At 39.6% G+C, this 27,711-nt stretch overlaps 2 protein-coding genes across 2 annotated transcripts in view; one reads left to right on the forward strand and one right to left on the reverse strand.

The window, feature by feature from the left end:
- LOC114364655 (uncharacterized protein CG43867-like) overlaps nucleotides 1-7,169 on the reverse strand; it is a 15,502-nt gene extending 8,333 nt beyond the window's left edge. Inside the window, exons 1-5 of the mRNA XM_028320882.1 lie at nucleotides 7,139-7,169; nucleotides 5,521-5,647; nucleotides 4,219-4,374; nucleotides 3,721-3,895; nucleotides 2,638-2,809 (exon numbers count right to left, since the gene is read on the reverse strand). Of these exons, the coding sequence (XP_028176683.1) occupies nucleotides 2,638-2,809; nucleotides 3,721-3,895; nucleotides 4,219-4,374; nucleotides 5,521-5,610 (593 nt within the window). The 5' untranslated portion in view covers nucleotides 5,611-5,647; nucleotides 7,139-7,169. The remainder of the gene's footprint in view (nucleotides 1-2,637; nucleotides 2,810-3,720; nucleotides 3,896-4,218; nucleotides 4,375-5,520; nucleotides 5,648-7,138) is intronic.
- Nucleotides 7,170-16,892: 9,723 nt separating this feature from the next.
- Nucleotides 16,893-26,960, forward strand: Ugt50B3 (UDP-glycosyltransferase family 50 member B3). The gene is made up of 5 exons (XM_028320891.1): nucleotides 16,893-17,030; nucleotides 18,100-18,283; nucleotides 19,508-20,005; nucleotides 23,400-23,628; nucleotides 26,340-26,960. Exons 1-5 carry the CDS (start codon nucleotides 16,960-16,962, stop codon nucleotides 26,912-26,914), a joined length of 1,557 nt encoding a protein of 518 aa, XP_028176692.1. The 5' UTR covers nucleotides 16,893-16,959; the 3' UTR covers nucleotides 26,915-26,960.
- Nucleotides 26,961-27,711: the final 751 nt, after the last annotated feature.

Raw genomic sequence — 27,711 nt, forward strand, 5'->3', positions numbered from 1 at the left:
TGGCATTTCCCAACATACTGAAGTAAAAAAATAGCTGGTAATAGCAAGATGAAAAGCAGGATATTACGCTCTTTGGGGAAAGATAATTTGGCTGTGGCCGGTTATTTGGCATTTTTTGGTAGACTTCATTAACTGAACTGATGTTCATCATTTCAGCCATAGGACGTCCACTGCTGAACATAGGCCTCCCCCAATGATTTCCACAATGGCCGGTTGGTGGCGGCCTGCATCCAGCGCCTTCCTGCTACCTTTATTAGGTCGTCGGTCCACCTTGTAGGTGGACGACCCACGCTGCGCTTTCTGGTAAGTGGCGTCCACTCCAGAACCTTGCCGCCCCATCGGCCGTCAGTTTTGCGTACTATGTGCCCTACCCATTACCACTTCAGCTTGCTAATCCGTGGGCTATGTCAGAGACTTTGGTTCGTTTACGGATCTCCTCATTTCTGATTCGATCGGTAAATAAATACTGAACATAGCCCTCTCCATAGCAGCTGTCCAATTTTGAGCTTATGAGCTGGTAATACAAGATGAAAAAAGCAGAATATAACGCTTTTTGGGGGAACATAATTTGCAGTCTCATTCTAACACAAGTTTTACAAACTTAAAAGAATGAGACTCACAACATCATTGTTAAGACTTTTATCGATAAATAAATAATTTTGAATTTTTTGAATAATTTGGCAGTAGCTGGTTCTTTAGTAGTGCCCATGTAGCTTGCGCGTGACGTCACGACACCGTACCTCAGCTCGTNTTTAAAATATTTCTAACACCAAACAGCTTTTATAAAGGCTCTAGATATGTAGGACAAAGCCGACGTGTGTTCTCAGCAATAACAAAATGTGGATTACATTGGAGTGAGGATCCGTTTATGTAAGGTTTTGTGGAATCTGAGATGAAACACACTTCTTGGCAGTTGTCTGCCAAATTGAAGACAAACCCTACCTTAGTAGGTTGGGTTTGATACCTTCTTAGAACATTGAAGGTTCAAACGCGTTCTTCCTTAGACTCGGTTTGTGAAGTGATATGATGAGTGAGTACTTACAGTCTAAAGAACAGAGATAGGTAAGTCTTATTGGTTGAATGAATTCAATAGTTTATCTGAGCAATGTATGTATAATAAGTAGAGATGAAACGGATAGTTGTTTGGCCGGATACCGGATATCCGGCCAGCTGCTAGGCCGGATAGCCGGATATCCGGCGGCCGGATAGTTGGACCATTGTCTCGTTGAATGTTGTGACGAGTATAGCGCCGCGCAGGTGCTTCCAACGCGATCAATGGGTCTATTAGTAGACTAGACTACACACACAGTCAGTCACAGTCACACTTTTCGAAAATCGAATCCGTCCGAATAGAATGTCAGATTTTGCCACTTGTCTAGGGGGCAGATCAATTCGGGCGATTTTGCCACTTATCTAGGGGGCAGATCAATTCAATTTCGGTTGCAATCGTGAGTGTGTGATTGAATAGCGAAAATTTAATTAGTTGCATCATGTCATCAGACCATCAGTGAAAAAAAAAATCGCATTTATTTGGCAATATTTCGACATTAACAGATATTTACTATAATATGTATTCGTCATTAGAGTGAATAGCCCAGAAAAAGAAATTAGTTTTGAAAGGCCTTAAATACGGCTTTTTGTAACTTTTTGCGGTCTTATTCATAATAAAATGCTAATATAGGTTTAAAACCTACATTAGCTAAAACGTTTGATAGGCTTAAAACACTCTTATAAACCTCTGATAAAAAACGTTATTCATAATCCCAACTAATATTATAAATGCGAAAGTAACTCTGTCTGTCTGTCTGTCTGNCACCGTGCCTCAGCTCGTCGTTGCTCAGGCCGGCCCGGTAGCGGTAGGGGTAGAAGCGGCCGCGTAGTGCCCATGTCGCTCGCGCGTGACGTCACGACACCGTACCACCTATGCATCCGTGGGAGAGCCACGCTTCGGCATGAATGGGCCGGCTCGACCGGAGTGATACCACGGCCTCACAAAAAACCGGCGTGAAGCAGCGCTTGCGCTGTGTTTCGCCGAGTGAGTGAGGATCATCATCATCATCATCATTTCAGCCATAGGACGTCCACTGCTGAACATAGGCCTCCCCCAATGCTTTCCATGTTGATCGATTGGCAGCGGTGCGAGTGAGGATACCGGAGGCCCAATTGGGGGGGAATGGGATTTAAAAGGTTGGCAGCGCACTTATGACTTCACTGATGTTGCGGGTGTACATGGGCGACGGCAATTGCTTACCATCAGGTGATCCGTCTGCCCGTTTGCCTCCTATCACACACACACACACAAACACACACACACACACACACACACACACAATGCACCTGACATGCAGTACCTAGAGGCTCAATTATTAGATTCTTCTAATTTCTCTAAAATTGGATTTACATAATATGTCTGAATCTTCCTTAATTTATTCTTTATCTACTAGCGGTGAGGTGGTGGGAGCCTGGTAATCTGTAACACAGGTCTTACCTAGTACGGACACCAGTCTCTCACAATATAGTTATTAAGCATTTTGATGTATTCACAACAGTATTTTATAGTGACTATATTGTGAAAGAGAAATAAATAAACTTTATTATTATATTATTATTATTATCACATAAAAAATAAAAAAAAACCTCAGCTCGTCGTTGCTCAGGCCGGCCCGGTAGCGGTAGGGGTAGAAGCGGTGCGCGAGTGGCTGGTTGTGTTGCGAGCTGGCGGCCGCGTAGTCCCCCATGTCTAGTTGAGCCATTAACGCGCCCAATTCTGCTGCTAGCTCCCGCGTGACCGGGAAGCGACCCGCCACCACTGCGGAAAATAAAAATGATTAAAGCCCGGTCCGTGAGCACGTAGAATTTTGTCCAATGACCCCCTAGCTACCCATCCTTATCGCTCGCGCGTAATTATATTGCTGTCGCGACTGTGCGACTGGCACCCGCAGTGAGTGTGCGAGCAAGATAGCAACATAATTCTACGTACGCTCACGGACCAGACTAAAGCGGACCACAAACCACCATAAGAGCGAAAGGTGACTCACTCATCACGAAGTATCAGAAATTACAAGTGCTAGAAGTCTCAAATTTTGCAAGGGGCTTTCTTTTAGAACGTAGGTGCTTGCTAAGACGGGATTTTGCTAAATTTAACCCCTAAGGGGTAAAACGGGATCCACACGTAGGTACATCGCCGGCGGCCGCTAGTTAGTAATAATGGCATCAATATTACTGCATTCATTACAGGTAGCGACATTCTAAGTTCTAACGCTTTATTAAAAAAAAAAAAGATTAATTCAATTTTGAGTCTATAAAAGCACATTTTAAATAAACAACTTGAAAAAATCAAACTGCCTAAGGCGAGAATTGAACTCACGACCTTTCGCTTGCCGGGCGATTGCTCTTCCAACTGACTCACTAAAAAAGAACCAACTAGACCAACAGAGAACTGAGACACAAAAAAGTAGTTTTTTACTTGGTTAAGTTTGTAGAAGAACTTGTTTTGAGGCCGTCTGGCTGGCTACTTCCATCTTGCATAAGTCTGTTGCTATATCAACAATGATATTCATATCTCCAGAATGCTAGATCGATCTTTGTCGACAGCTGGACTATTGTGGTATTCACCTTAGGGGAGAGATAAATGCTTGAGTCCTAACACTCTTCGCTTCGCTTACGTCTCTGATCGAGTTACCAAAAATAAAATATAAAAATAACATTCATTTATTATACCTTGCTGATTAACTTGATAGCAGAGCAGTAACCGCTCCTTGTCTGTTTCAGTCCGCAGTGAATGCTTGAAGTAGAGCCGGTTGCGATACGTGAGCCGGATCACTCGTGAATTCTCGAACTTGCCCGAGCCTTTCTCGCGGAGCGCCGTCTCCCATTTTGATATGACGTCACATAACTGGAAAAAATAAAGTGTATATTGTGATGATTTGCTTAAATTTTTCATATTCATTGAATTATCTTTCTGGAATGATCTAGACTAGACTATACTGAGCTCTTTATGGTATTGCCAATGGATATAACTGAACCACTGAGATTGGGAAACAATTCAGAATCGAACAAATAAGTATCTTTGTACTTTTAAGATAACGCATCTAATCCGAAATTAAGAGTATATACCTTTAAGGCCTTAGAATTTTCTTCTAAAAGAGATTTCATTCTTTTACATTACATACTCAGCAAAGTACTAAATAAGGACTCTGACGTATAATCAACACTTACTTTTTTATCTGGCTTGATGTGATGTTCCAAGTCCTTTTCGATGGGGTCGTCGCTAAACAGTGCGAATCCGGACAATCCCGTTTCTCTGCAGCCCAGCTCCGTACTTAGTGTCGATAGGAACTCTTCTACTGTTGTTGACCCGTCGAAACTTATGACCTGTAATATATTTTTTAAATTAAAACATTTCTTAACTAAATATTTATTTCCTTAATCACGAATACTATCTGCTTGCACTATTGAGGAGTTTACTCAAGACACGTGCATTATCAAATGAATATTTGATCAAATTTTCTCGCTGTTAGGTACTAGTAAACCTAAAGTAAAAGTTGTTCACGATCCATCTTCGTACAACTAATTATAAATCGTGCAGCAAAGGTGAGGCGCACACGGTACTTACACTGAAGAATATAGATTACAAAATATACTTAAATTGCAAATATCAAATACCCACGCTACCTCGCATGTGCTAAGTGTGCAAACGAGACAGAAAGAACTTGTCAATCAGAATAAGCAAGACTGAGGTCTCTGAGGCGCGGCGAGCGTATACAGACACAAATATTTGTGTTGATCGCCTCAACTCTCGCTGCGCGACCTACAGTGCAGTGTAGGCAACACGCAACAGGCGATTCGGCGACTAGACGCCAAGTATGCGAAGCTTTGAACTGTCGTTCTGTCGTCACGTCTAAAGGTGGCGGTTCGCACCGCGACAGAGACAGGAGACCGAGACGGGAGACCGCGACCGTTACTTCACTTTAGACAATGTATAAGCGACAGTTCGCAAGCGGACAGAGACACAAGTCTCTGCCTTAGTCAAATAACGGTCGCGGTCTCCCGTCTCGGTCTCCTGTCTCTGTCGCGGTGCGAACCGCCACCTTAAGGGTTATATTTCACCGGGACACCATGGCGGCGCAACCAGTCGCCGGCTACCAACAAAATGTATACAGCTCTATAGTAAGTTACTCACCTGGTGTCCGTTTGGTTGCGCAAAGCTGCATACATTTTGTTGGTAGTGGCGACTGGTTGCGCCGCCATAGTGTCCCGGTGAAATATAGCCCTAAGTCACCGAGCTGTCCCTGTCGCGTTTTATCTACCTCTAGTGACGTACACAGACCTGGTAGGTGTTGTTGAGCATGTGCACCGGTATGGCGTGCGGCAGGCCTCTGCCTTAGTCAAATAACGGTCGCGGTCTCCCGCCTCGGTCTCGTGTCTCGGTCTCCTGTCTCTGTCGCGCTGTGAACCGCCACCTTAAGTCACTGCGCTGTCCCTGTCGCGTGTCGCCTACCTTTAGTGACGTACACAGACCTGGTAGGTGTTGTTGAGCATGTGCACCGGTATGGCGTGCGGCAGGCAGTGGTGGTAGGGGTTCTTGAGCAGGATGGACAGCACCTCCATGCGGGAGGGCTTGTCCTCGCGGCCTCCGTTGCGGATGGTGCGCTCAAATTACGACTTTAGACAATGTATAAGCGACAGTTCGCAAGCGGACAGAGACACAGGTCTCTGCCTTAGTCAAATAACGGTCGCGGTCTCGTGTCTCGGTCTCCTGTCTCTGTCGCGCTGCGAACCGCCAACTTAAGTCACCGAGCTGTCCCTGTCCTGCGTCGCCAGGGCCGTCTTTAACCTACTAGGGGCCCTGGGCACTTAAGGATCAAGGGGGACCTATATCATCTGGAGAAAGGTCTTTTGAGTAGACAGGGGCCCCTTCGGTTGCGGGGCCCTGGGCACGTGCCCAAAGTGCCCAGTGGGAAAGAGGGGCCTGTGCGTTGCCTACCTTTAGTGACGTATACAGACCTGTTCCACCCACAAGGTGGACCGACGACCTGATAAAGGTAGCAGGAAGGCGCTGGATGCAGGCCGCTACCAACCGTGCGATGTGGAAGTCATTGGGGGAGGCCTATGTTCAGCAGTGGACGTCCTGTGGCTGAAATGATGATGATGATGANCACTCACACTATCACACACACATTTTTGTTTTGTTTTTCTATTTAAATTATTTTTTAAATTAAAAGATAAAATTTAATCTAAACACTAAATTTTAGTCTTATGTTTTTTGAGGAGGAGCCTGACTCTCGTTACACAGGTTAACCTTATACGAGAGCGGCACATATCTTGTAATTGTAAAGTGTTTATTTAATAAAAGTATTTTCATTTCATTTCATTTCAACGGTCGCGGTCTCCCGTCTCGGTCTCGTGTCTCTGTCGCGCTGCGAACCGCCACCTTAAGTCACCGAGCTGTCCCTGTCCTGCGTCGCCAGGGCCGTCTTTAACCTACTAGGGGCCCTGGGCACTTAAGGATCAAGGGGGACCTATATCATCTGGAGAAAGGTCTTTTGAGTAGACAGGGGCCCCTTCGGTTGCGGGGCCCTGGGCACGTTCACGTGCCCAAAGTGCCCAGTGGGAAAGAGGGGCTATGCGTCGCCTACCTTTAGTGACGTATACAGACCTGGTCCACCCACAAGGTGGACCGACGACCTGATAAAGGTAGCAGGAAGGCGCTGGATGCAGGCCGCTACCAACCGTGCGATGTGGAAGTCATTGGGGGAGGCCTATGTTCAGCAGTGGACGTCCTGTGGCTGAAATGATGATGATGATGATGATGACAGACCTGGTAGGTGTTGTTGAGCATGTGCACCGGTATGGCGTGCGGCAGGCCTCTGCCTTAGTCAAATAACGGTCGCGGTCTCCCGCCTCGGTCTCGTGTCTCGGTCTCGTGTCTCTGTCGCGCTGTGAACCGCCACCTTAAGTCACTGCGCTGTCCCTGTCGCGTTTTGTCTACCTTTAGTGACGTGTATATACCTGGTAGGTGTTGTTGAGCATGTGCACCGGTATGGCGTGCGGCAGGCAGTGGTGGTAGGGGTTCTTGAGCAGGATGGACAGCACCTCCATGCGGGAGGGCTTGTCCTCGCGGCCTCCGTTGCGGATGGTGCGCTCGAGTGCGCAGCGTATTTGCCGCACTCAAATTACGACTTTAGACAATGTATAAGCGACAGTTCGCAAGCGGACAGAGTCAGGTCTCTGCCTTAGTCAAATAACGATCGCGGTCTCCCGTCTCGGTCTGCTGTCTCTGTCGCGGTGCGAACCGCCAACTTAAGTCACCGAGCTGTCCCTGTCCTGCGTCGCCAGGGCCGTCTTTAACCTACTAGGGGCCCTGGGCACTTAAGGATCAAGGGGGACCTATATCATCTGGAGAAAGGTCTTTTGAGTAGACAGGGGCCCCTTCGGTCGCGGGGCCCTGGGCACGTGCCCAAAGTGCCCAGTGGGAAAGAGGGGCCTGTGCGTTGCCTACCTTTAGTGACGTATACAGACCTGGTCCACCCATAAGGTGGACCGACGACCTGATAAAGGTAGCAGGAAGGCGCTGGATGCAGGCCGCTACCAACCGTGCGATGTGGAAGTCATTGGGGGAGGCCTATGTACAGCAGTGGACGTCCTGTGGCTGAAATGATGATGATGATGACAGACCTGGTAGGTGTTGTTGAGCATGTGCACCGGTATGGCGTGCGGCAGGCCTCTGCCTTAGTCAAATAACGGTCGCGGTCTCCCGCCTCGGTCTCGTGTCTCGGTCTCCTGTCTCTGTCGCGGTGCGAACCGCCACCTTAAGTCACCGAGCTGTCCCTGTCGCGTGTCGCCTACCTTTAGTGACGTATACAGACCTGATACCTACACTTAGGCTGAGTTGCACCACCTAAATTTGACCGTAACTATGACGATAACCAGCGTATTTTGTATGGAGTATGACGGATTTTTGACGTTTGTCAAAGTTAAAGTAGGATCTGGTAGGTGTTGTTGAGCATGTGCACATGAATGGAAACTCATGGTGAGCACACTTTAGTGACGTATACAGACCTGGTAGGTGTTGTTGAGCATGTGCACCGGTATGGCGTGCGGCAGGCAGTGGTGGTAGGGGTTCTTGAGCAGGATGGACAGCACCTCCATGCGGGAGGGCTTGTCCTCGCGGCCTCCGTTGCGGATGGTGCGCTCGAGTGCGCCGCGTATTTGCCGCACTCAAATTACGACTTTAGACAATGTATAAGCGACAGTTCGCAAGCGGACAGAGACACAGGTCTCTGCCTTAGTCAAATAACGGCTCGGCGGCCTCTTGCCTCTCGGCTGTTGTGTCGGTCGGACGTGTCGAGGTGCGTCCTCGAGCAAGTTAAATATTTTGGGCCTGCGCCCTCGGGCTTCGCCTCCAAGTCTCGAGTCTCCGGAGCCCCCTCGCGTCGCGATTGTTGAGCGGACAAATTTTTGTGTTCTCCGTGGGATTCGAACTCGGTGCTTGCCGGCGGCTGATTCCGAGCTTGAACCAGGCGCGCCAAGCGAACAGTGAGCGGCCGCGACGAAATTTGCAACCACAAGCTGCCCAGTGCTACGAGTGCCAGATACAAACATCGTGTTTTGCTACGGATGCTACGAAGACGCTACGAACACGCTACGAACAGTATCTGCGAGTTCTGCTACGGGACCGTTACTCACAGTGACTACGTGTGACTGCGCACCGCCTTATCTTTGCCACGCGAATTCTATACATCAGTGTCGTAAGAAAAAATAAAAAATGCCTCTAAAACGGACCCCCCCAAAGTCGCCAGGAGCAAAACAACACAAACAGAAAAAGCCAGCTTCACCAGAAGCCTGCGTATCTACCGACGCCACAGACACATCCCCCTTGCCACAAGTGAGTACCGACGGCAACAACGCCTCACCACTGAAGAAGCAAAACAAGAAGCTTACTACACAAACCGCCCCAACTGGCTGTGGGCTGCCAAAAAACAGTTCAGATGGGAAATTAACACACTTTGGCTCAGAAGCGAACTTGTCTAAACCAGGTAATACCTCACACAATATAACTACGCGCAACGTTAGCAAGCGTTTGCGTAGAGATAGCGATAATGGTACCTCCGTGTCCTCGCCCATAGGGGATGTTTCGATAGAACGCATGATTGCAGCGCAAAACACAAAACTCGATGCCATCATGGAATTTATGCAAAATGTGAACACTCAAATGAATGAAGTGCAGGACTCACTAGAGTTTATGTCTCACAAATACGATGAACTTCTTGGTCGGTTCAACTCTATGGAACAGGAGAGAAGAGAGGAGAAAAAGTACATCGAAACTCTGGAAAAGAAAATTGAATATTTAGAGAAAAATGATAGAATAACTGACATTGAAATTAAAAACATACCGCCTAGCAATACAGAAAATAAATCTGATCTCTTAAATATACTAAAAAAAACGGGTGCTATCATCAATGTAAACATAGAACAGCATGATATTAGAAACATATACAGAGTGTCCACTGCTGTGCCCAACAACAAACCAATTATTGTTGAATTCAATAATATTTTCAAAAAAGACGAAGTACTGAAATCAGTTAGATCATTCAATGGGAGACACCCCAGTAATAAATTAAGCACATCCCATCTATCGCTGCAAGGACCGTCGAAGCCTGTATTTATCACGGAGAGTCTGACATTCAAAACCAAAAAATTGTATGCTGTTGCACGAGACTTTGCCAAGTCCCATAAGTACAAATATTGCTGGACATCGCGTGGCACAGTCTACCTACGCTTAAACGACGGAACTCAAGCACACCGCATCAACTCAGAATCAGACCTCGACAAAATAAAACCATGACTATGTAAACAGTGTACTATCATAGTTTGTACTTTCTTGTTTTATTATTTGCTTTTTTCATTGTTCATTCATTTAACTCGCATTATATCCATTGTTTTAAAAGGAGTAGGATGTTATTTTGTTTTCAAAAATAGATGTTTAATCACTATACATTTCAAATATTCATACATAATAATAAATGCACTCACACAATCACTTATCACACACAAAAACAAATACACATATCAAATCAACATAGTTACATTAAATTACATACATATTGAACTAGTAAAATTTATTAATAGTTCTGGAAATTTACTAAACCATTTGTATCTGCTAACTACAGGTCAAAATGGAAATTTCATGTCGCACAACTCAGGTTTCTTATACTATATTGTTGCCAACTTTAACACATTACAGCACAGTCTTATTTCTCTAACCAAACATGGAAACACAACGCAAAAGCATTGATGTTGAGATAGAACAATTAGGTCAAATACCATGTACATACGCAGATTCTCCTGTGTCGGCTAGAACAATTTTAAGCACGGATTGTGTGGATTCTATGTTTATCTTGTCAGTCAACATTAGAAGTATATTCTGCAATCTCGACAGGTTTTTGATATTCATGAAAGAGTTGGATCTCCCCATTGACGTTGTTGTGTTATCGGAGTGTTGGATAAATTCTAACGTCCCAGTGCCTGTTGTAGACGGATACAACTCCTTTGTTAGTCAACGTACATTCAATCAGAATGATGGTGTCGTAGTATACATCAAAAATAATATTGAAGTCACCTGCTCAGAGATTGCGATTTGCGATGGGAATTGTTTGTTGCTCAATTTTCATAACGAAACATCAGTTATATGTACCTATCGGCCACCATCCTTCAAAAACCCTTCACGTTACATTAACTCATTGAACCATCTATTGGAAACCATCACTACTAGGAACATAATTCTCACAGGTGATGTGAACATCAACATCTTGTCAGAACACCTAAACAGCGCAGCAAGTGATTACTTAAATACCATGGCTTATCATGGTCTTAAACAAGGTATAAATAGGCCAACAAGACTAAATGCATGCTTAGACCACTTTATGGTAAAAACATCATTGTTCTGCCAGACATTGGTTTTTGACGAGTTCACGGACCACTCGCCAATTTTACTAAATATTTACAAATCCATTATTAGGAAAATTTCGAAACCACTAACTGTAAATAAAATTGACTATGAAAATGTTAAGAAAGACTTTTTGGACTTAAACTGGGACTATTTTTATTGTTTGACGGATGTAAATCTAGCTACTGAGTATCTAATCAATAATATCAAGAATATAATAAATAAAAACACAAAAACCACAAAGATACCAAACAAAATGAAACCATTGAAACCTTGGATAACATTTGGAATAGTAAAATCAATTCGGAATCGGGACAAATTACTTAAAAAAAATTAAAAAAAACGCCTAATGATCTAAATTTAGAAATAGAATATAAAAATTATAGAAATACATGTAATAAATTGATAAAATATGCCAAAAGAAATTATTATAAGAACAAATTAGAAAAATCGGTTGGGAGCAATAAAGAAACCTGGAAAATCATCAAAGAACTATGCAACATGACAAAAATTAAAGAATCGGAGTCAAATCTACTCACCTTGGATGATAATCCAGAAACGTCACTAGATAAAGTTAATCAATATTTTACGAATGTGGGCAGTGATCTCGCCAATCAAACACTGCACAAACTAGGGCTGACGGAATCAGACTTAATAAACAAAATAAAGACTACAACTGCACCTGTGCACTCAATGTCGTTCCTACCAACGGACCCCCTTGAGGTCGCCAATATAATAGCAAAACTCGATTCCAATAGTGCTGGCGGAGGTGACAAGATTACTGTTCGTGTTTTGAAGATGATTAAGGAACTAATAGTGGCACCAATTGCTTTCATTTGTAACTTGAGTTTCACGACAGGTGTTTTTCCTACCTCTTTTAAAACTGCCATTGTTTGTCCCATACATAAGGCTGGAGACCGGAAGAACCCATCAAACTATAGGCCAATATCACTTCTATCGACCATGTCAAAGATATTGGAGAAACTCGTCAACCGCAGACTGGTCAGCTACCTGAATAAGGCAGATCTGCTTTCAGAAAACCAGTACGGATTTCGTGCTGGCAGATCGACGGAGGATGCTGTGCTCAGACTGACCTCTCTGATTACCAAGTACCTAGACGAGGGTGATTGCTGCGTTGGAGTATTTTTGGATCTCCAGAAAGCCTTCGACACAGTTTCTATCCCGATATTACTCGCACGGCTAGAGAGTTCAGGTATTAGGGGCATAGTACACTCTTGGTTCTCGGACTATCTGACAGGTCGACGTCAAATCGTGAGAGTGGATGAGTATCACAGCAAGTCTGCTCCATGCAACTACGGTGTCCCGCAAGGCAGTACACTCGGTCCAACACTATTTTTAATTTACATAAATAGTTTATGTGATCTGAGTGTTCCTGGGGCTGACACCATCATGTTTGCAGACGACACTGTTAGTTATTGCCCACCATCATTTCAGTTATTGCCATATGTTAATGTATAGTTATTGCCCAGGGCAATTATTATTAGTGTTGCCACCATGCAGTTTAAGTTGCTCTTTGCTAGACTTGTTTTGCAATTTACAGGCATAAATATTGAAATGGCTTTTAATGTTTCATTTTCAGTATGCCAAAGACTCCAAAAGTTCAATATAGCATAGAAAATTTGCAAAAAGCTGTACAAGATGTATCCAACAATATATCTACAAGATAAATTGCTGAAAAATATGGTTTGGCTTGAAAAAATTGATAAAAATTCAAACGCAAATACAAAAAATTAAAAACCTACGTTAAATCTACTAGTGAAAATGTTAATTGTAAGGAAATAGATACAACTTTAGGGAAGAATAACCAACAGCTAATTGAACATTCTGAGCAACCACTTGAACTGATATCAAAGAAGATAAAAAAATAAATACATATAAAATTTACATATAAAATTCAAATTTTTGCGTCATCTATGTTTTGAAGTAGATGATTTTGTCTCTACCGATTCTGACTCATCAACATCAGCTCAAGAAATATTTGATAATATTTATGTTAATAAGGCCAAACGCAATTTATTTTGAAATTTTGAAGACTGTACTACTAGAATTTAAGTTAAATGTTTTGTTTTGTTTATTTAAAGCCTATTTTGTCCTTTTAAAATTGATTATTTTGTTTTAAGATACTGGGCAATTACTGTGCTTTGATGTGGGCAATTAGTGTAAGTAATGGGCAATGACTGTACTTTTTGGAGGATTATAAATTTATTTCAATATTTTCTAAGTTACCTAAGTTTTAACTAAAAACTGTTAATATTCTGTTTAACAGTTTATTGAGTTATAAGAAAAAAGTCATAAATGGTCGATAATTAAAATACTTTCTTTAATTTTTCATCTCAATGTGTTTGAAATCTTTAAGTGGGCAATAGCTATACGGTTTACCCTACTACTTATTTTTCAGCATAAAAACTTTAATCGGATAGCAAAACTCTCGAGGCTGTTAAACTAAGTGCTACTCAGCTCCGAATACCTTTTTGGGTTTAAGCGTATGATTTCTATAAATTCGTCAAACGTTATAAGTCTTTTCCCCTTTTCCTACTGGACAAAACTTCTAGTTCAAAACACAACAACTGCTTGAATGAAAGTCACTTCATAACCCAAGATTTATTATGTAATAATAAATTAGTAGATAGACTGCTGAACTACGATAATACTGGAAATATAAGAATCCAAAACTAAAAACCCTCTAAAAGAGATTCACAAAGGTTTAAATAATTTTTAATTTAAGTAGCTAAGGCTGGGTTGCACCATCTTACTTTAATTTTTTTGACAAACGTTACGGTTAAAGTAAGTAGTTGCAGCTCTGCCTAATTCCAATACTTAGTTACTTTTTTGTTTAAAGAAATTAAAATGTTAATTTTCCACGACGTTCCATTAAGCCATTATGTGCAACGAGGCACACTCCATTTTTCGAGTGGTTAGTTTACCAGCATTGGGTCCCTCATTTTACACTCGAGTGGCCTGTCAGGAGCCCTCCAGTGCTTGAGCGAGCAGTTTTTATGAAAAAGTCTTTTTAATGCTACTTTAGAGTAGGTACAACTTATATTCCCTGTATAAATGAAGGATGTAACAATAATACTTACTAAGTTACGCTACGCACTGAGTCAAGGCTGTAGATAAATTAAGTAATTACGTTAATAAGTCAAACAAAGATAGTGATTAATTTTGATTAGGATTTAAGCTGCGAGCTTTGTTAGTTCAGGCTTTATTGAAAAGTTCTGAAACTTAGCTTTCTTGATTGATGTTGGAGGCTAATGGTGTATGGGTAAAACAGTTAAGGTCCATTTTTAGACTTGGACGGAGAAAGATAAATATGTGGGTAAAAGCACTGATAAAACTAAAAGGAACAAAGACCTTTATTCGTATTTTAGAAATGCTTTGATAAATCCAATTCCGAATGGTTGATTCTTGCGTGGTTAGTTTTGCACTTAATTAATTATGTTATGACTAAAAGGGCCAGTCACTTTATGCTTTATTTTAGGAGAAATTATAATTTTAAATTTTTTCATACTACTCCTATATGACTTCTAATAAAGTATAAAACTTTTATAGATAAGTTAATTCACATAATGTAGTTGTTTTGTTATTATCACTATGTAAAAAACATCATTCCCTAACTAGTAATTTAGTCCCAAGTGCCGTTTAAAGCTAGGGCCTGACGCTCTAGGGACTGACGATTTGGAGTAAAACTTAACACAAATGCAGATTAACTTTATATTATAAGATGCTTAATACGATGTGCCGAAAATAGCCAAAAAACCACACGTAAATACTATTAAATTATATACAATTTCCTATTATAATCAATAAAGCTACTCAACTAGGGACTGACGAAGTGACTGGATTAACACATGTTTCGGTAACAACTGGCTCGTTTGCACTAATTCAAAAAACGGCTACCGCAAAGCCAGTATGGTCTGAGGATAACTTCGTATCGTACTTTAAACTCAACTAAATGTCATTCACTCTAAATACATATTAAAGCGCAAAATTATAAAATCAGTGCGTGGCGAGGGAAAGACGCTAAAAACTGTAGACTCTTTTTCAACTAAAGAAAATCAAATTATTGTTTATTGAAACCGCAAAATATTAATAGAATTTGGTGTAATATACATTTAAATAGATTATTCGTTAATTAAAACAAAGGATAACGTTGATGTTTCTATAAATGTGGGTCCCAAAACACAAACTTTTGGAGTACGGACATGCCTAGGGAATGACGTTTTGGGTCATTCAAAAGGAATTTAAGATGTTTTAAAAATAGTTTCAAAAAATATAAATGGGTGATGAATAAAGCACATTGCGAGCTGTTATTTAACAATTTTGGAATAAAATATTAACAAATATTTCATGTGAAATGTGGCGCGGACTAAGAGTTGACATATTTTTGTGGAATGACCCATTATTGAAACCGCAAAATATTAATAGAATTTGGTGTAATATACATTTAAATAGATTATTCGTTAATTAAAACAAAGGATAACGTTGATGTTTCTATAAATGTGGGTCCCAAAACACAAACTTTTGGAGTACGGACATGCCTAGGGAATGACGTTTTGGGTCATTCAAAAGGAATTTAAGATGTTTTAAAAATAGTTTCAAAAAATATAAATGGGTGATGAATAAAGCACATTGCGAGCTGTTATTTAACAATTTTGGAATAAAATATTAACAAATATTTCATGTGAAATGTGGCGCGTACTAAGAGTTGACATATTTTTGTGGAATGACCCACATAGAAACAATTTATCACATACAAAAGATGTGTTTTTGACTATGTTATAAACAAGACAAAATTATATTACGCGCGCTAAGCGCGACAAAATGTTGCAATGGCCGATCATGGCAATTTCGTCATTATTGCAATAATCTGGTGCTTATCCAATGAGGCTGCACTATGCAATCCGGTAGGAAAGTCATATTACAATGAGACGAGACGGAATTTCCATCATTCTAGACAGTTTTGGCTGTGCGTTTACGTTTATAATACTCCCCATTACCAGTTGAGTATAAACAATTTGCTAAGTTATGTTGTTAGATGACTTTTTTCTTTATTTGGAACTTTATTTTTTATTACTCAGTTACAACATTTACTGAAATAAACTTCAGCATTTAGGTACTAGGTATGTTTCATAAGTGGAAGTTAGTTCTAAAACGATCATCTGCGGCTTATTTATTTTACCAATTCCAATATCCTGCAAGAATAAGTATAACTCCAGCTACAGCTCGTCAGTTTCAGATTATAACTTTGCTGTCAGTTTGTGTATTTTGCTGAGCAAACAAAGACGATTGTAGCTTAGCAGAGAGATTGCATCTGTCCGTCGAGCGGCATTGAACGCTGTATCATTCTGGAAGATAGAGCACTTTGCTGGTTTAGTTGATGTAGCTAGTACCTATACTACTTTATAGTAGAAAAGAAGCTGGGTTCATTGAAGTATTTTAAAAGCACTCGATTTAGGATTCATGCTCGAATGAAATCGTGTACGATAGTTGACTGGCATTCAAAACCAGCTCTATGGTCTATGGTCTAGCCTTCAAAGCTTCAGACCCATAGGGCCCGGGTTCGACTCCCTGTGGGGGCATTTTTTGTTCAGTTTGGGTGGTAGGGCTCTTCTAAGTCTAGCTTCCACTATATTACTGTCTGTCCCTACAATACAGCATCGTTGTGTTCCAACAATTAGAAGTAGGACAGCCAGTTCCACTATGGTAGAGAATTCTGGATGAAGCTCGCTTCCACCTTCCATCAGGTCAGGCCAAGAGCTTAACTATTTTTAGTAAAAGAAACTCCTGATAGCTTCTTTTCATCATAATCAGATGGTTTAGTCTCCACTGCAGGCAGAAGTACTACTCATCGATCATAGCTCATCCAAGAAGAGATCATCTTATTAAGAAGATCCTAACCCCCTCTTTCTTCTTTTCAGACGGGGTCCCGGTGGCCCTACCTATGTCTGCCGATCCTGTTAGCCGCTTCGGTCTGTGGGAGCGACATCCTGATGATCACGCTGGGCGGCACCAAGTCACATAAGATGCCGTTCTGGGAGCTAGCTAGGGGTATGATTAGGAGGTAAGGACAATCTTCCTGGATCTGTAACACAAATAATTTGATTTGGTGTTTTGGTGAAAATCTTTCCTTTATTCTACATAATATACTAGCGGCCGCCCGAAACTTCGTACACGTGGATTCCGTTTTACCCCCTTAGGTGTGTAGTTTCGTAAAATCTGTTCTTAGTGAGCACCTACGTTCTACTTAAAAGGAACACCCATGCAAAATTTGAAACTCCTAGCACTTGTAGTTCTGAGATTTCGTGATGAAAGTCAGTCAATCAGTGACCTTTCACTTTTATAGCTATAAGATATAGATGTATTTTAACTCTTGTATTAGACGTGTGGTATTTGTTGGTATGATTTGAACATCACATCATAGTCTTATGAGAAACAAAAGAAGGAAAACATCAAATCTTTTCGCACTTCATAAATAAAACATAGGGATAGGGTTGCCAAAATTACTATCAGATAAGATTCCTCCATAAACACGAGGAGCCCCATTAACCCGGTAAATGCCGCTTAAATGATCACCCCGGGAACATCTAGCGTCGACTTAACGAGCGGGTGGCAGCCACTAGTTTATGTAATCCGTTCTCTCCTGGGTGTTTGGATGTCAGATGTGAAGATATAAAATACCCTGGGGTACCTAGAAACAGTTGTCTCCACGTTAAATAATGACTTCTTAATTCTATATTATTATTTCAACTACAACTCAACGTAAAATAGTATTCAAAAGGGTAATGGATTACGAGTTTAGTTGAATGGCCTACTCAGTTCTTATTCCTATTTTATAAATAAAGCAGTCAATAAAGATCAGAGCCAAGCTTCTAACTTTACTAACTAACAACTTTATGTCACTTCGAGAAAGGGTAAATAGTGCCTTTACGCGTTGCTTGGCTGGTCTTGGCGCAGATTCACACAACATGCAATCATCTATCTACATTAAATATCTAACTGGGTCAATATCCACAAACTTTTTTCTTTATGGGGTTCGTATGTACGAGTAACTACATAAGTTCTGTGGTTTTATGTGCCTTTAAAACTACCGCACTTTCGGCAACACGTAATCAGATCCTTTTTTATTGCAGAGGGCACAACATCACATTCTTCAGCGCTTTCCCCCCGGACTTCCACATTGAGGGTCTGGAGGAGATCGCGCCTGAAGGCCTGGTGTCCTACGTCCGGGAATACATGTCCTGGGACCTGGTGGGCGCCAGGATGCGGGGGGAGGAACCCCTCCCCATCAAAGACATGCTCAGATATGGATACGAGGTATAAAAGGTTGTGGAGACAGATAAGGTGTAAATTAATATAAAAAAAAACAGACGAGTCTAAAAAACTGCACTAAAAAAAAATAAAAATAATGACGTTATTTAATGGCAAAGTTTCGCGCGAATTATTTGTTATGCGCATCTTTAGGGCCCTGTAGCTTCTTTATTTGTAGATATATTTTCATGATTCTTTCACCAATATTATTGGTTTTACGTATATTTTCAAGTTTTATTAATAAAAACAATTTGAAACTTCTCCATTATGCGACATTCACACATAAATTCCCTGCACGAATTAAATTAGCAATCTATGTATATAGGAACACACAAATAAAGGTTTGCCGTACAAAAAGTCGTAGGTAATCAAAAGTTGTTTCATTGAAACGAATACCAATCCATGGTCTCTATTTGATTCCTTTATATAAATAGAACTTTTTGTTAGTCTACTCAATGAAGTCAATGGATAGCTTCGCGATCTTTTTCAATACAAAGTTAAAGTAAAATCGAAAACCTAAAACTCTTTTATTTTCATTGTTAATCACTGAATTTGACCTTTAACTTATGTAGGTATTGTTTAATAAAAAAATAGCTGTTCTTTCTTGTTAGTAATTAGGTATGCCGTGCTTTAATTAAAAAGAAACAGCATCATCGCCTAATTACTAAAGTAAAACGCGAACAGGTAGCCTAAATCACGAAACTAATTAAAAGGCACGACCCTATCTTCACTGGGCAAAAGTAATTAGGGTATTGTTTATCTACAAGATAAGATTTAGTAAAGCAAATATTGTCGTGTTTGTGTTTAAAGAATTAAATTAATTAACAGAGTTTCAAAGCGTCAAAAAGCTATTGAATACCTAGTGAAGAGGGTTTCAATTTGCATTAATCAATCCGTTAATTTATAATTACACCCTTTCTGTACGCCAAATTAATTTTCTGGAAAGATAGGAAAATGTATTTAAAATGCAGTTTAAAAAAATAATAACTACGGTTATAATATTGTCAATATGTGGCGTGGAACCGTTTTGGCTACTTACCTACTTAATTAAGCATTTAACGTTACAAAGCGAAAAAAAGTGTAGACAAGTAAAATGGCCTTTCTATAACTTACCTATTATTACAATGTCCGTGTAATACTTATGGATGACTTACTGCCAACCAACACTGATTTACTTTAATTGCTTGATAAACTAGTCTAAAATTTAATTAGTCTTTTTTTTCTTGGCAGGTGTGTGACGCGTTCTACAGTGACGTCGAGACATGGTCCTTCTTCAGATCAGGAAGGAGTTACGATCTCATCATCCTAGATGGCGCTTACCCAGAATGTGCCATGGGTGTGGTCCACCGCCTGAAGCTGCCCTTCATCTTCATCAACACTGTCGGCTTCTATGCCAGCGCCTTCAGCAACTCTGGAAGTCCTACTCCCTTCTCTGTCACCCCTTTCTTCGGCAAAGGGTTTACGGACAACATGAGTTTTTTTGACAGAACTATCAATGCTGGTTGGTTGACAGCCGCTAACATTGCTCACGGGTTCACCATGATGGTTCTCCAAGGAGTTTTGAGGAAGCACTTCGGGCCGCAGATTCCTCATGTCTATGATATGACGAAGAATGTCAGCTTTATTCTCCAGAATGGACATTATACTGTGTCTTATCCGAGGCCGTACCTACCCAATGTGGCTGAAGTGGCCTGCATACATTGTAAAGAAGCAAAGCGGTTGAGCCCAGTAAGTACTTAATTATTTATGTCTATCTACAACAACTTTCTTAATTTTTTTCTTATTAAGTAATCAAGTGTTTTTACGACCTTCAATGTAAGATCATGTTTCATCGTTTTAATTTTATCAAAACATAATAAATTGAAACTTCAGGGTAGATTTAGTATCCAAGATTGTTCTCTGTATTTCTATAACATGATACGTGAGCGAAGTGTTGTGATCTTGTTGTTGTTCACTGCTATCGACAATATTACACAAATCAGAATAAAATTGTGTAACTTTTTTTGTGTTTTTTAACAAAAATAAAAGTAGGTGGAAAAAGGGTTCGCTTTATTTCGGGATTAAACTTTACACATAAAAAGAAACGAAAATACTTATGCGAGTGACCTAAAATTAAGTTTGCATCACTTTTTGTGGCAGACTGAAATAAAGAATACTAGTAACTGGAATACTCGTAGGTACGCGGGCTAAGGCTCTACAGACAGTATTTACCTACGGCTAATTTTGTCTTTACTATTAGTCTATCGATAGTTTCGATAGTGGATTAGAGACATACAAGTACACAACACTAGTAAAATGTAATATTTGTTTCTCAGAAACAAACATGCATAGAACAATTTCGTAGCAAATGTAGCAATATCTACGAGTTCACATGGAACATTAATTTGGTTAATTGCTAAGGAGGTTTTCATACGAACGATTTTGGTTTAATTGGCATCACATTACGTAACTTTGTTTATCAAACAAGTTGCAGCAGATGGTGTTATCCAGAAAAGTTACGTGACATTAAAAGTTATATGGGCCTCTGTGGTGAACCCAAATGTGTGTCACCGCTCCGGGAGTTCTTAATCTGGGGGCACGGCAGTGCCCCCACCAAGTCGAGCAAAAAAGCGGCACGGCCGTACCATCCTTTTCTCGAAGCAATTCAGGCCATTTTCGACCGCCTGTAACTTCGTTGTGGATAAAACTAGAAGGCTGAATTTTCATTAGCTATGCAGGCATTGTAAAGACACGGTATATTTCAAATTTCATTCAATTTGAACCAGTAGTTTAAGAATTATAACGGGTCAAAGTTACTTAATTTTGTCACTCACTGACTGACTCACTGACTCACCGATCATCAAAATTCTAAGGCACTTCTAGCAGACCTAGAAGCTTCGGAATATAAGTAGTGTTTGGTGTATGAATCAAGGAAAAGCTAAAATATTTGGGGGCACAGTAGTGCAACCGCCAAGTCCAGTAAAATTTTTCAATTTCGGTCCAGTTTTCTAGATACATAACTGCTGTCTACAAAATACAAAAAGAAATGAGATCCCATCAAAAACAATACTTGTCAAAAAAAAACAAGTCTCGCAACTCAGTTGTTCTACGGTAAAAAGTTGTGAGATCCATGTAATACCAAGTCCAGGCCAGGAAATCTTTAATTAACGTTTTACATAAGTATATTGACTTGGCCATCGCATGAAAACACGTGTAAATTAAATTATTTAGTGCGATGGCCAAGTCAATAATTTATGTAAAACGTTAATTACACATTCGAGTAAACCTAGCGAATGTGTACTGTCTGTTTTGATTGTGCTATGTGGCTATCATGGACGACGTGCTGTCACTACTCTGCCGCAACACAGTTTTATTACTAGCGCGGAGGGTAGTTGTCAATCTCGCCTACCAATGTACTACATAAATTTTTAACATGTACCTTATTTAACATCACGATTGTGTTTTGGACAAATAAAGTTATTATTATTATTATTATTATTATTAAAGATTTCCTGGCCTGGACTTGGTATTACATGGATCTCACAACTTTTTACCGTAGAACAACTGAGTTGCGAGACTTGGTTTTTTTGACAAGTATTGTTTTTGATGGTTACGTTTTCCAGGCCTACATGAGCTGTTAAGAATATTTGAAACAGACCTTTACCTTTGAGATAGGTTAATGTTGTAGAAAGAATTGAGGTTGAGAGCCATCTGCGCTTACCTATTGTCCGGTGAAGCTGAGAAAGCCGCTCACGGGTATCAGCACAGTCCTTCCAATAAAAATATACATATAGAAAGAAGAGAGGCTTTTCTTGAACGAATTTAATATAACACACCTAGAAAAGCTGAGGTGAAGGAATAAGGAAAGTTTATAAAGGCAGCTCTAGAAAAAAAATGTGTGTCCTGTCAACGTGAGTCCATAAAAAGTATCCGAATGATTACCTTAAAAATACGAAACTACTCGTATTAGATTTTTTTATTCGTAGTAGAAATACCTAATTACTACTTAACTTTTGGAAGTTTACCCTGAAAGAATAAAACATATTTTAATAGAAGTACTAAGGTACTTTTATTACTTTTTATCGTTCCAGAAGAATCTTTGAGTGTTAGTAGCGTTTAAACCTCTCATGTGGAAAGGCTCTAAGGAATAAATATTAATGTTGTACAATATTTCAAAGCGCCTTTGCGAAGCAATGCATCGGAAATTCGTTTGACATGCAAATACTCGATTTTGCCTATCTGCATGTGCGAGATATTTTGTAGCAGGACTGCATTTATTGCTTTTTATGGTGCATCGAACGCGTTCCAATCGATTTGCTGTAATCTCTTTCTTAACGTGGCGTATGAAAGTCAATTTAATGCGATTTTGTAATACCCAAGTACTTATTTTGTGAAAATTATTAAAAACTAGCGGCCGCCCGCGACTTCGTACGCGTGGATCCCGTTTTATCCCCTTTAAATTTTTCCTGAATTTTCTTTACTATAAACCTCACGGAGCCCGAGACCTTTCCAACGAATGCAAAACCGTGGAAATCGGTTCGTGCGTTCTGGAGTTATAGCGTCAGGGAGGAAAACCCGACTTATTTTTATATAGTAGATATAAGATATGTATGTTGTAAACACTTTTTCAATAATACAGAAAAGTATAATGCCATACAGAAAGATCAGTAACCAAAATTAAAAAACAATGGAAAAGCTACCATACCTACCTATCTTTGAATAAGTGATACCACGTTTCATAACAATGTTAGCATTTTTATGGGATTGTAATAAAACTGAATTCTCGATGAAAACACTCTTTTCTACGTAGCAGGTACGATACAATATTGTGTACGTGGAAATATAAAGAAAGGGATGATACAGCAAATGTGACCCAGCTGAATTATTGTAAATAAGATATTTTACAACATCTAAGATTGAAGACAATTAGTATGGAAGCGACACGGGAGGGTGTTTTTGGGACATCAAACGTCAGCGAGACTTCAGATTCTTTGTATGCTGTAAAACGTCATAATCAGTTTTTAGTGTGCCAAATAAATGTATTTTCTTTCTTTCTTTAATTATACGTCAATATTACCCTTCCCTTGTCGCAGTTGTGCTTGACCTATAGCACCAACCTAATGATGAAATTATTTTATTCCAGGACATAGAAGAATGGATCTCCGGAGCAGGCGACGCAGGCTTCGTCTACGTGTCCATGGGGTCTTCAGTGCGCACTTCGAACATGCCTCTATCAGCACACAGACTCTTCGTGGAGGCCCTAGGGAGACTCCCACACAGGGTCCTCTGGAAGCAGGACGCTGTTGAGAACATGACTGATGTACCTTCTAACGTCAGGCTTTACAAATGGCTGCCGCAGCAGGATCTGCTAGGTAATTAATATTTTTAATTTAACTCGTTAGTTGTGTGCTCTTTGTGTAGGTTTTTGTTTGCAATTGTTTTAATGTAGGCCAATCAGTAGTTTGTTTAAGCATCCGCTGACGTTAATTGAAATGTTCATTAAAATAATTCAGTTTCATAATTCCTAATCCATTTATTCATTGCTTCATGTTGTAGTTACGTATTAAATGTTAAACATAAAGTTAAATCTAACATGAACTCTCAGGGCACTGCACTGTTTCGTAAATTCGTACCGCTGAGCTAAAGCTGTTGGCACACTGGCATCAGAAATCAGACACTTTTTTATTTATTTGTAGAATATAGGTAGCAATATTACCGGTATCACAAACATTGCATAGTGGAAGGAGTGCCATGATAATATCTTATATTTTACAGTCGTAAGCGTGTCTGAACGTATAGTAGTGCCAGCTTAAGCCGGGTCCAGACGGGTGTAATGTGTAATGTAAAATAACGTGTAATGTAACACGAACTCTACGTGTGGACCGGATGGCACTACGAGCATTACGCTGCCCATACTATTTCCCTTACATTACACGATACATTCCATTACGCGTTACACCCGCCGCGTAATGTAGTGAGCCAGAACCTTAACGAAAAACTTTCAAAACTTATCCTAGACATGTTTTAACAAACTTGAATTTTACCACAAATAAAACACAAACTCAAATTCAAAAGTTAAGAGGTTACTGATCTTTATCTACGAAAAGTTATAGTTATCCATTCCCGCGAAACATCGAGAACAAACAGTGCCTGTAGACAATAAATATTTGTTACAGATTTAGATAGAGCCAAATATATTTACTATTTTGAACATTATCGCGGCGAAACGAATCGAATAGAATGGAATATTACTACTAAGGCAGAGTTTCTTAACCTTTTTTGTCCACGGGCCCCTTAGGAAATCAAGCACAATTTTAAGGAACCCCTTAATAAAAAAATCTGCAACTTACAAGACTTGGTGACATATTATATTTATGATTGTTCAATGGGCCATAGATAAGGCTACGGACCCCCCATAAAATATTCTAAACCACAGGTTAAGAAACACCGGTCAAAGGCACAAGTGATTGACTATGCAAAGTTTCCCTACCTAACGTTTGTAAACATCTACATTTGGTTTTCATGAACTTTTTCCTCTCAAAGCGTACGGAAAAGTCTTTTCAAGCCACTTACCGTTACTTTTGATGTCATTATAATCCAAATGTGAGGAGATTACTGAATAAAATATCAAAACAGCTTTATGTTGCTAACCCGACGTAAAAATCACTCCGTCTAGGTTGAAGTCAATATTATAATCAGAGTAAATACAAATGAGTAGGTCATCTTCATAAAAACGCCGAGCGCGGTTTGTATGTGAGCGCGCCAATACGTATGCGGCGCGCACGCACACACTGACAAAATTTAGCGTTGATTAGCGGTGAGTTGCCCCGAATTTTGTCAGTGTGTGCATGCGCGCCGCATACGTCGAGCCTTTACCGCCATTTTAGCGCAACCGACAAAAACCAAATTTTACAGGAGAAGGTTTTTTTTAAATATTTTTAATCAGAAGTGTGCTAATAACAAGAAAAATGACATACGTTAATGATTTTTAGAGATTTAAATATATGACTGAAAATAAAACAAAAATAATGAGTATTTATGCCATTTATGGCGCATACAATATTTTTGCTGTCACAGTCTATAGATATTCGGGCGTTTACGATAACATTACCTATCAAAATTACTATGTCCAAGAAATTATAATTGTTAAATAAATAGGCATTTTAAATGGTTTTTAAATGAAATATCCACATAATAATCAAAAATTATTTATTCATGAGAAATTTCTTCTTGTACAAATCANAAATCGATAAAAAACGGTTTTTTGACAAAAGTGTCGCTTACGATAATTTGGCGGTAAAGGCTCGACGTATTGGCGCGCGGTGCGTTTCTATGAAGATGACCTACTCATTTGTATTTGCTCTGTTATAATGTTGAAAGGAATATAGATTTTATCGGAATAAAGTTCTGAATATTATTATAGAGTCGGACCAATTTCCTAATCATAACACTGAACGGAAGTCACAGAAGAAATTTAATTTTCTAAAGAAGTAGCCCTTATTCCATTTTCGGAGGTATCTGTGATTTTTCATCTACAGATCATTAATTCAGATAAAGTTTCCTTTTGGATAACATTTATTTCAGGCATTTAATGATAAAAATACCTTTGCTATGAATACGTGACCTATATTTTATTATCAAGTTAGCATTATTTATGGTAATGAGCTTGTCTGTGATCTTTGTAACAGTTTCTTTAGAACCGTGTCTTCCCACCCACACTGTAGTTGTTCTGGGATAAGATAAAGAGAAAGAAAGATAGAAAGAAAAAATATTTATTTGGTACTAAATGATACACATTGACATTACAAAGCAAAAATAATATTCTTTCGACTCAAAGGTTATGGGTTCGATTTCTAATGGGATTAACTTAGTATGTAATTAGTATATCTTTTTATAGGATAGAGAACTGATTACAAACCAACAATTATTAGTAAGGAAATTGTCTACGTGATGTCCAAACAGAAAAAAGAACTTCAGAAGGCACGTAGCAACCTTTAATTTTAAGCTAATATAGAAGAAGAACCGTGTGCGAAACCGAAAAATTGGAGTTAAATTTGTAAATGGAAATATTTTGTCTTTCCAGGGCACCCAAAAATCAAGGCGTTCATCACCCACGGTGGCCTGCTCAGCATGTTCGAGACGGTCTACCACGGCGTCCCCATCGTCAGCATCCCGGTGTTTTGTGATCACGATGCCAACGCCGCCAAAGCAGAAGTCGACGGATACGCCAAGAAGTTGGAACTCCAGCACCTCACCTCTGACAAACTCTACAGAGCTATAATAGAAGTCATCAACGAGCCAAAATATAAAACAGAAGTCAAAAAGAGGCAGATACTTCTTAGAGACCAAAAAGAAACACCGCTAGAAAGAGCCATCTATTGGACGGAATACGTAATCAGGCACAAAGGTGCATACCACTTGCAGTCGCCAGCGAAAGACCTCAACTTCATCCAGTACTACTTAATCGATGTTACCCTTTTCGTGATTTTTGTTTTATTCTCAATATTTGCAATTTTTTCATACACAATGAGGTTAGCGTTCACAAAGTTAGCCAACTACGTTCAGAACAGGAACGTTTTGTTGGACAAATCGAACCATTTGTTAAACCGCTCCAAGATGTTAATAGACCACACGGTCATGTCAAAGAAGAAACTGTAAAGTTACCAAAACTAATTATAGTACTAAAAGTTACCATTTTAGTTACCACGAGAGATTGAACAAATACAAATTAATTGTGAGAAACGTGATTTTGACTGTAAATATTAAGATTTATTTATAGAGTAGTGATATTGTAAGCATTGAGGCGATGAGTATGACAAAAATATGAATTTGCTCACGATATAACTGTAATATTTAATTGTTAATGTGGTGATATTATATTTAGTAAGTTGTAATAAATATTATTCTTTAATTCACGAGTCTTATTTGCATTTCTAAACCAAAGCCTTCGCTTAAAAATACCTTATATTTATTTATAAATACTGAGAAAAAAATTATTTAGGATCAAAGGAGTAATTAGAATCTTCCTACACTTCCTCTAAAAATAGTTCTATCTAATTAACAAAGAGGAAGCAACCCCTTTCGAGTTTTAACGACCCGTTATTTTAATAGGCGTTTGATAAATAATTCCGTACCGCGNAATTAAGAGTAAGACATTCCCAAATTATAATTAATTCCAAATTTCCTTAACATTATAAACCTGAAGGTCGGGTACAAGACTGCAGGTAGAGTTAATCAGTTGGTATTAACTCAAATGAACGAGTGCCATTTCATTTCATATTCAGAGAACTTATGATTGTTATGCTTAACTACTTTGATCACTTCATTATAAAATCATACACAGAAATATACGCTCTTTGACCTATGCAGGGTGTCGGTTTAAGTATGGATCAAACAAAAAGGATTTATTCTAAATTGCTCAAATGCAACAACTTTCCTACGGAAAAAATTTGCAA

Source organism: Ostrinia furnacalis, unplaced genomic scaffold (genome assembly GCF_004193835.3).
Source record: "Ostrinia furnacalis isolate ACB-3 unplaced genomic scaffold, ASM419383v2 OfSCF7455, whole genome shotgun sequence".
Taxonomy (NCBI): Eukaryota; Metazoa; Arthropoda; class Insecta; order Lepidoptera; family Crambidae; genus Ostrinia; species Ostrinia furnacalis.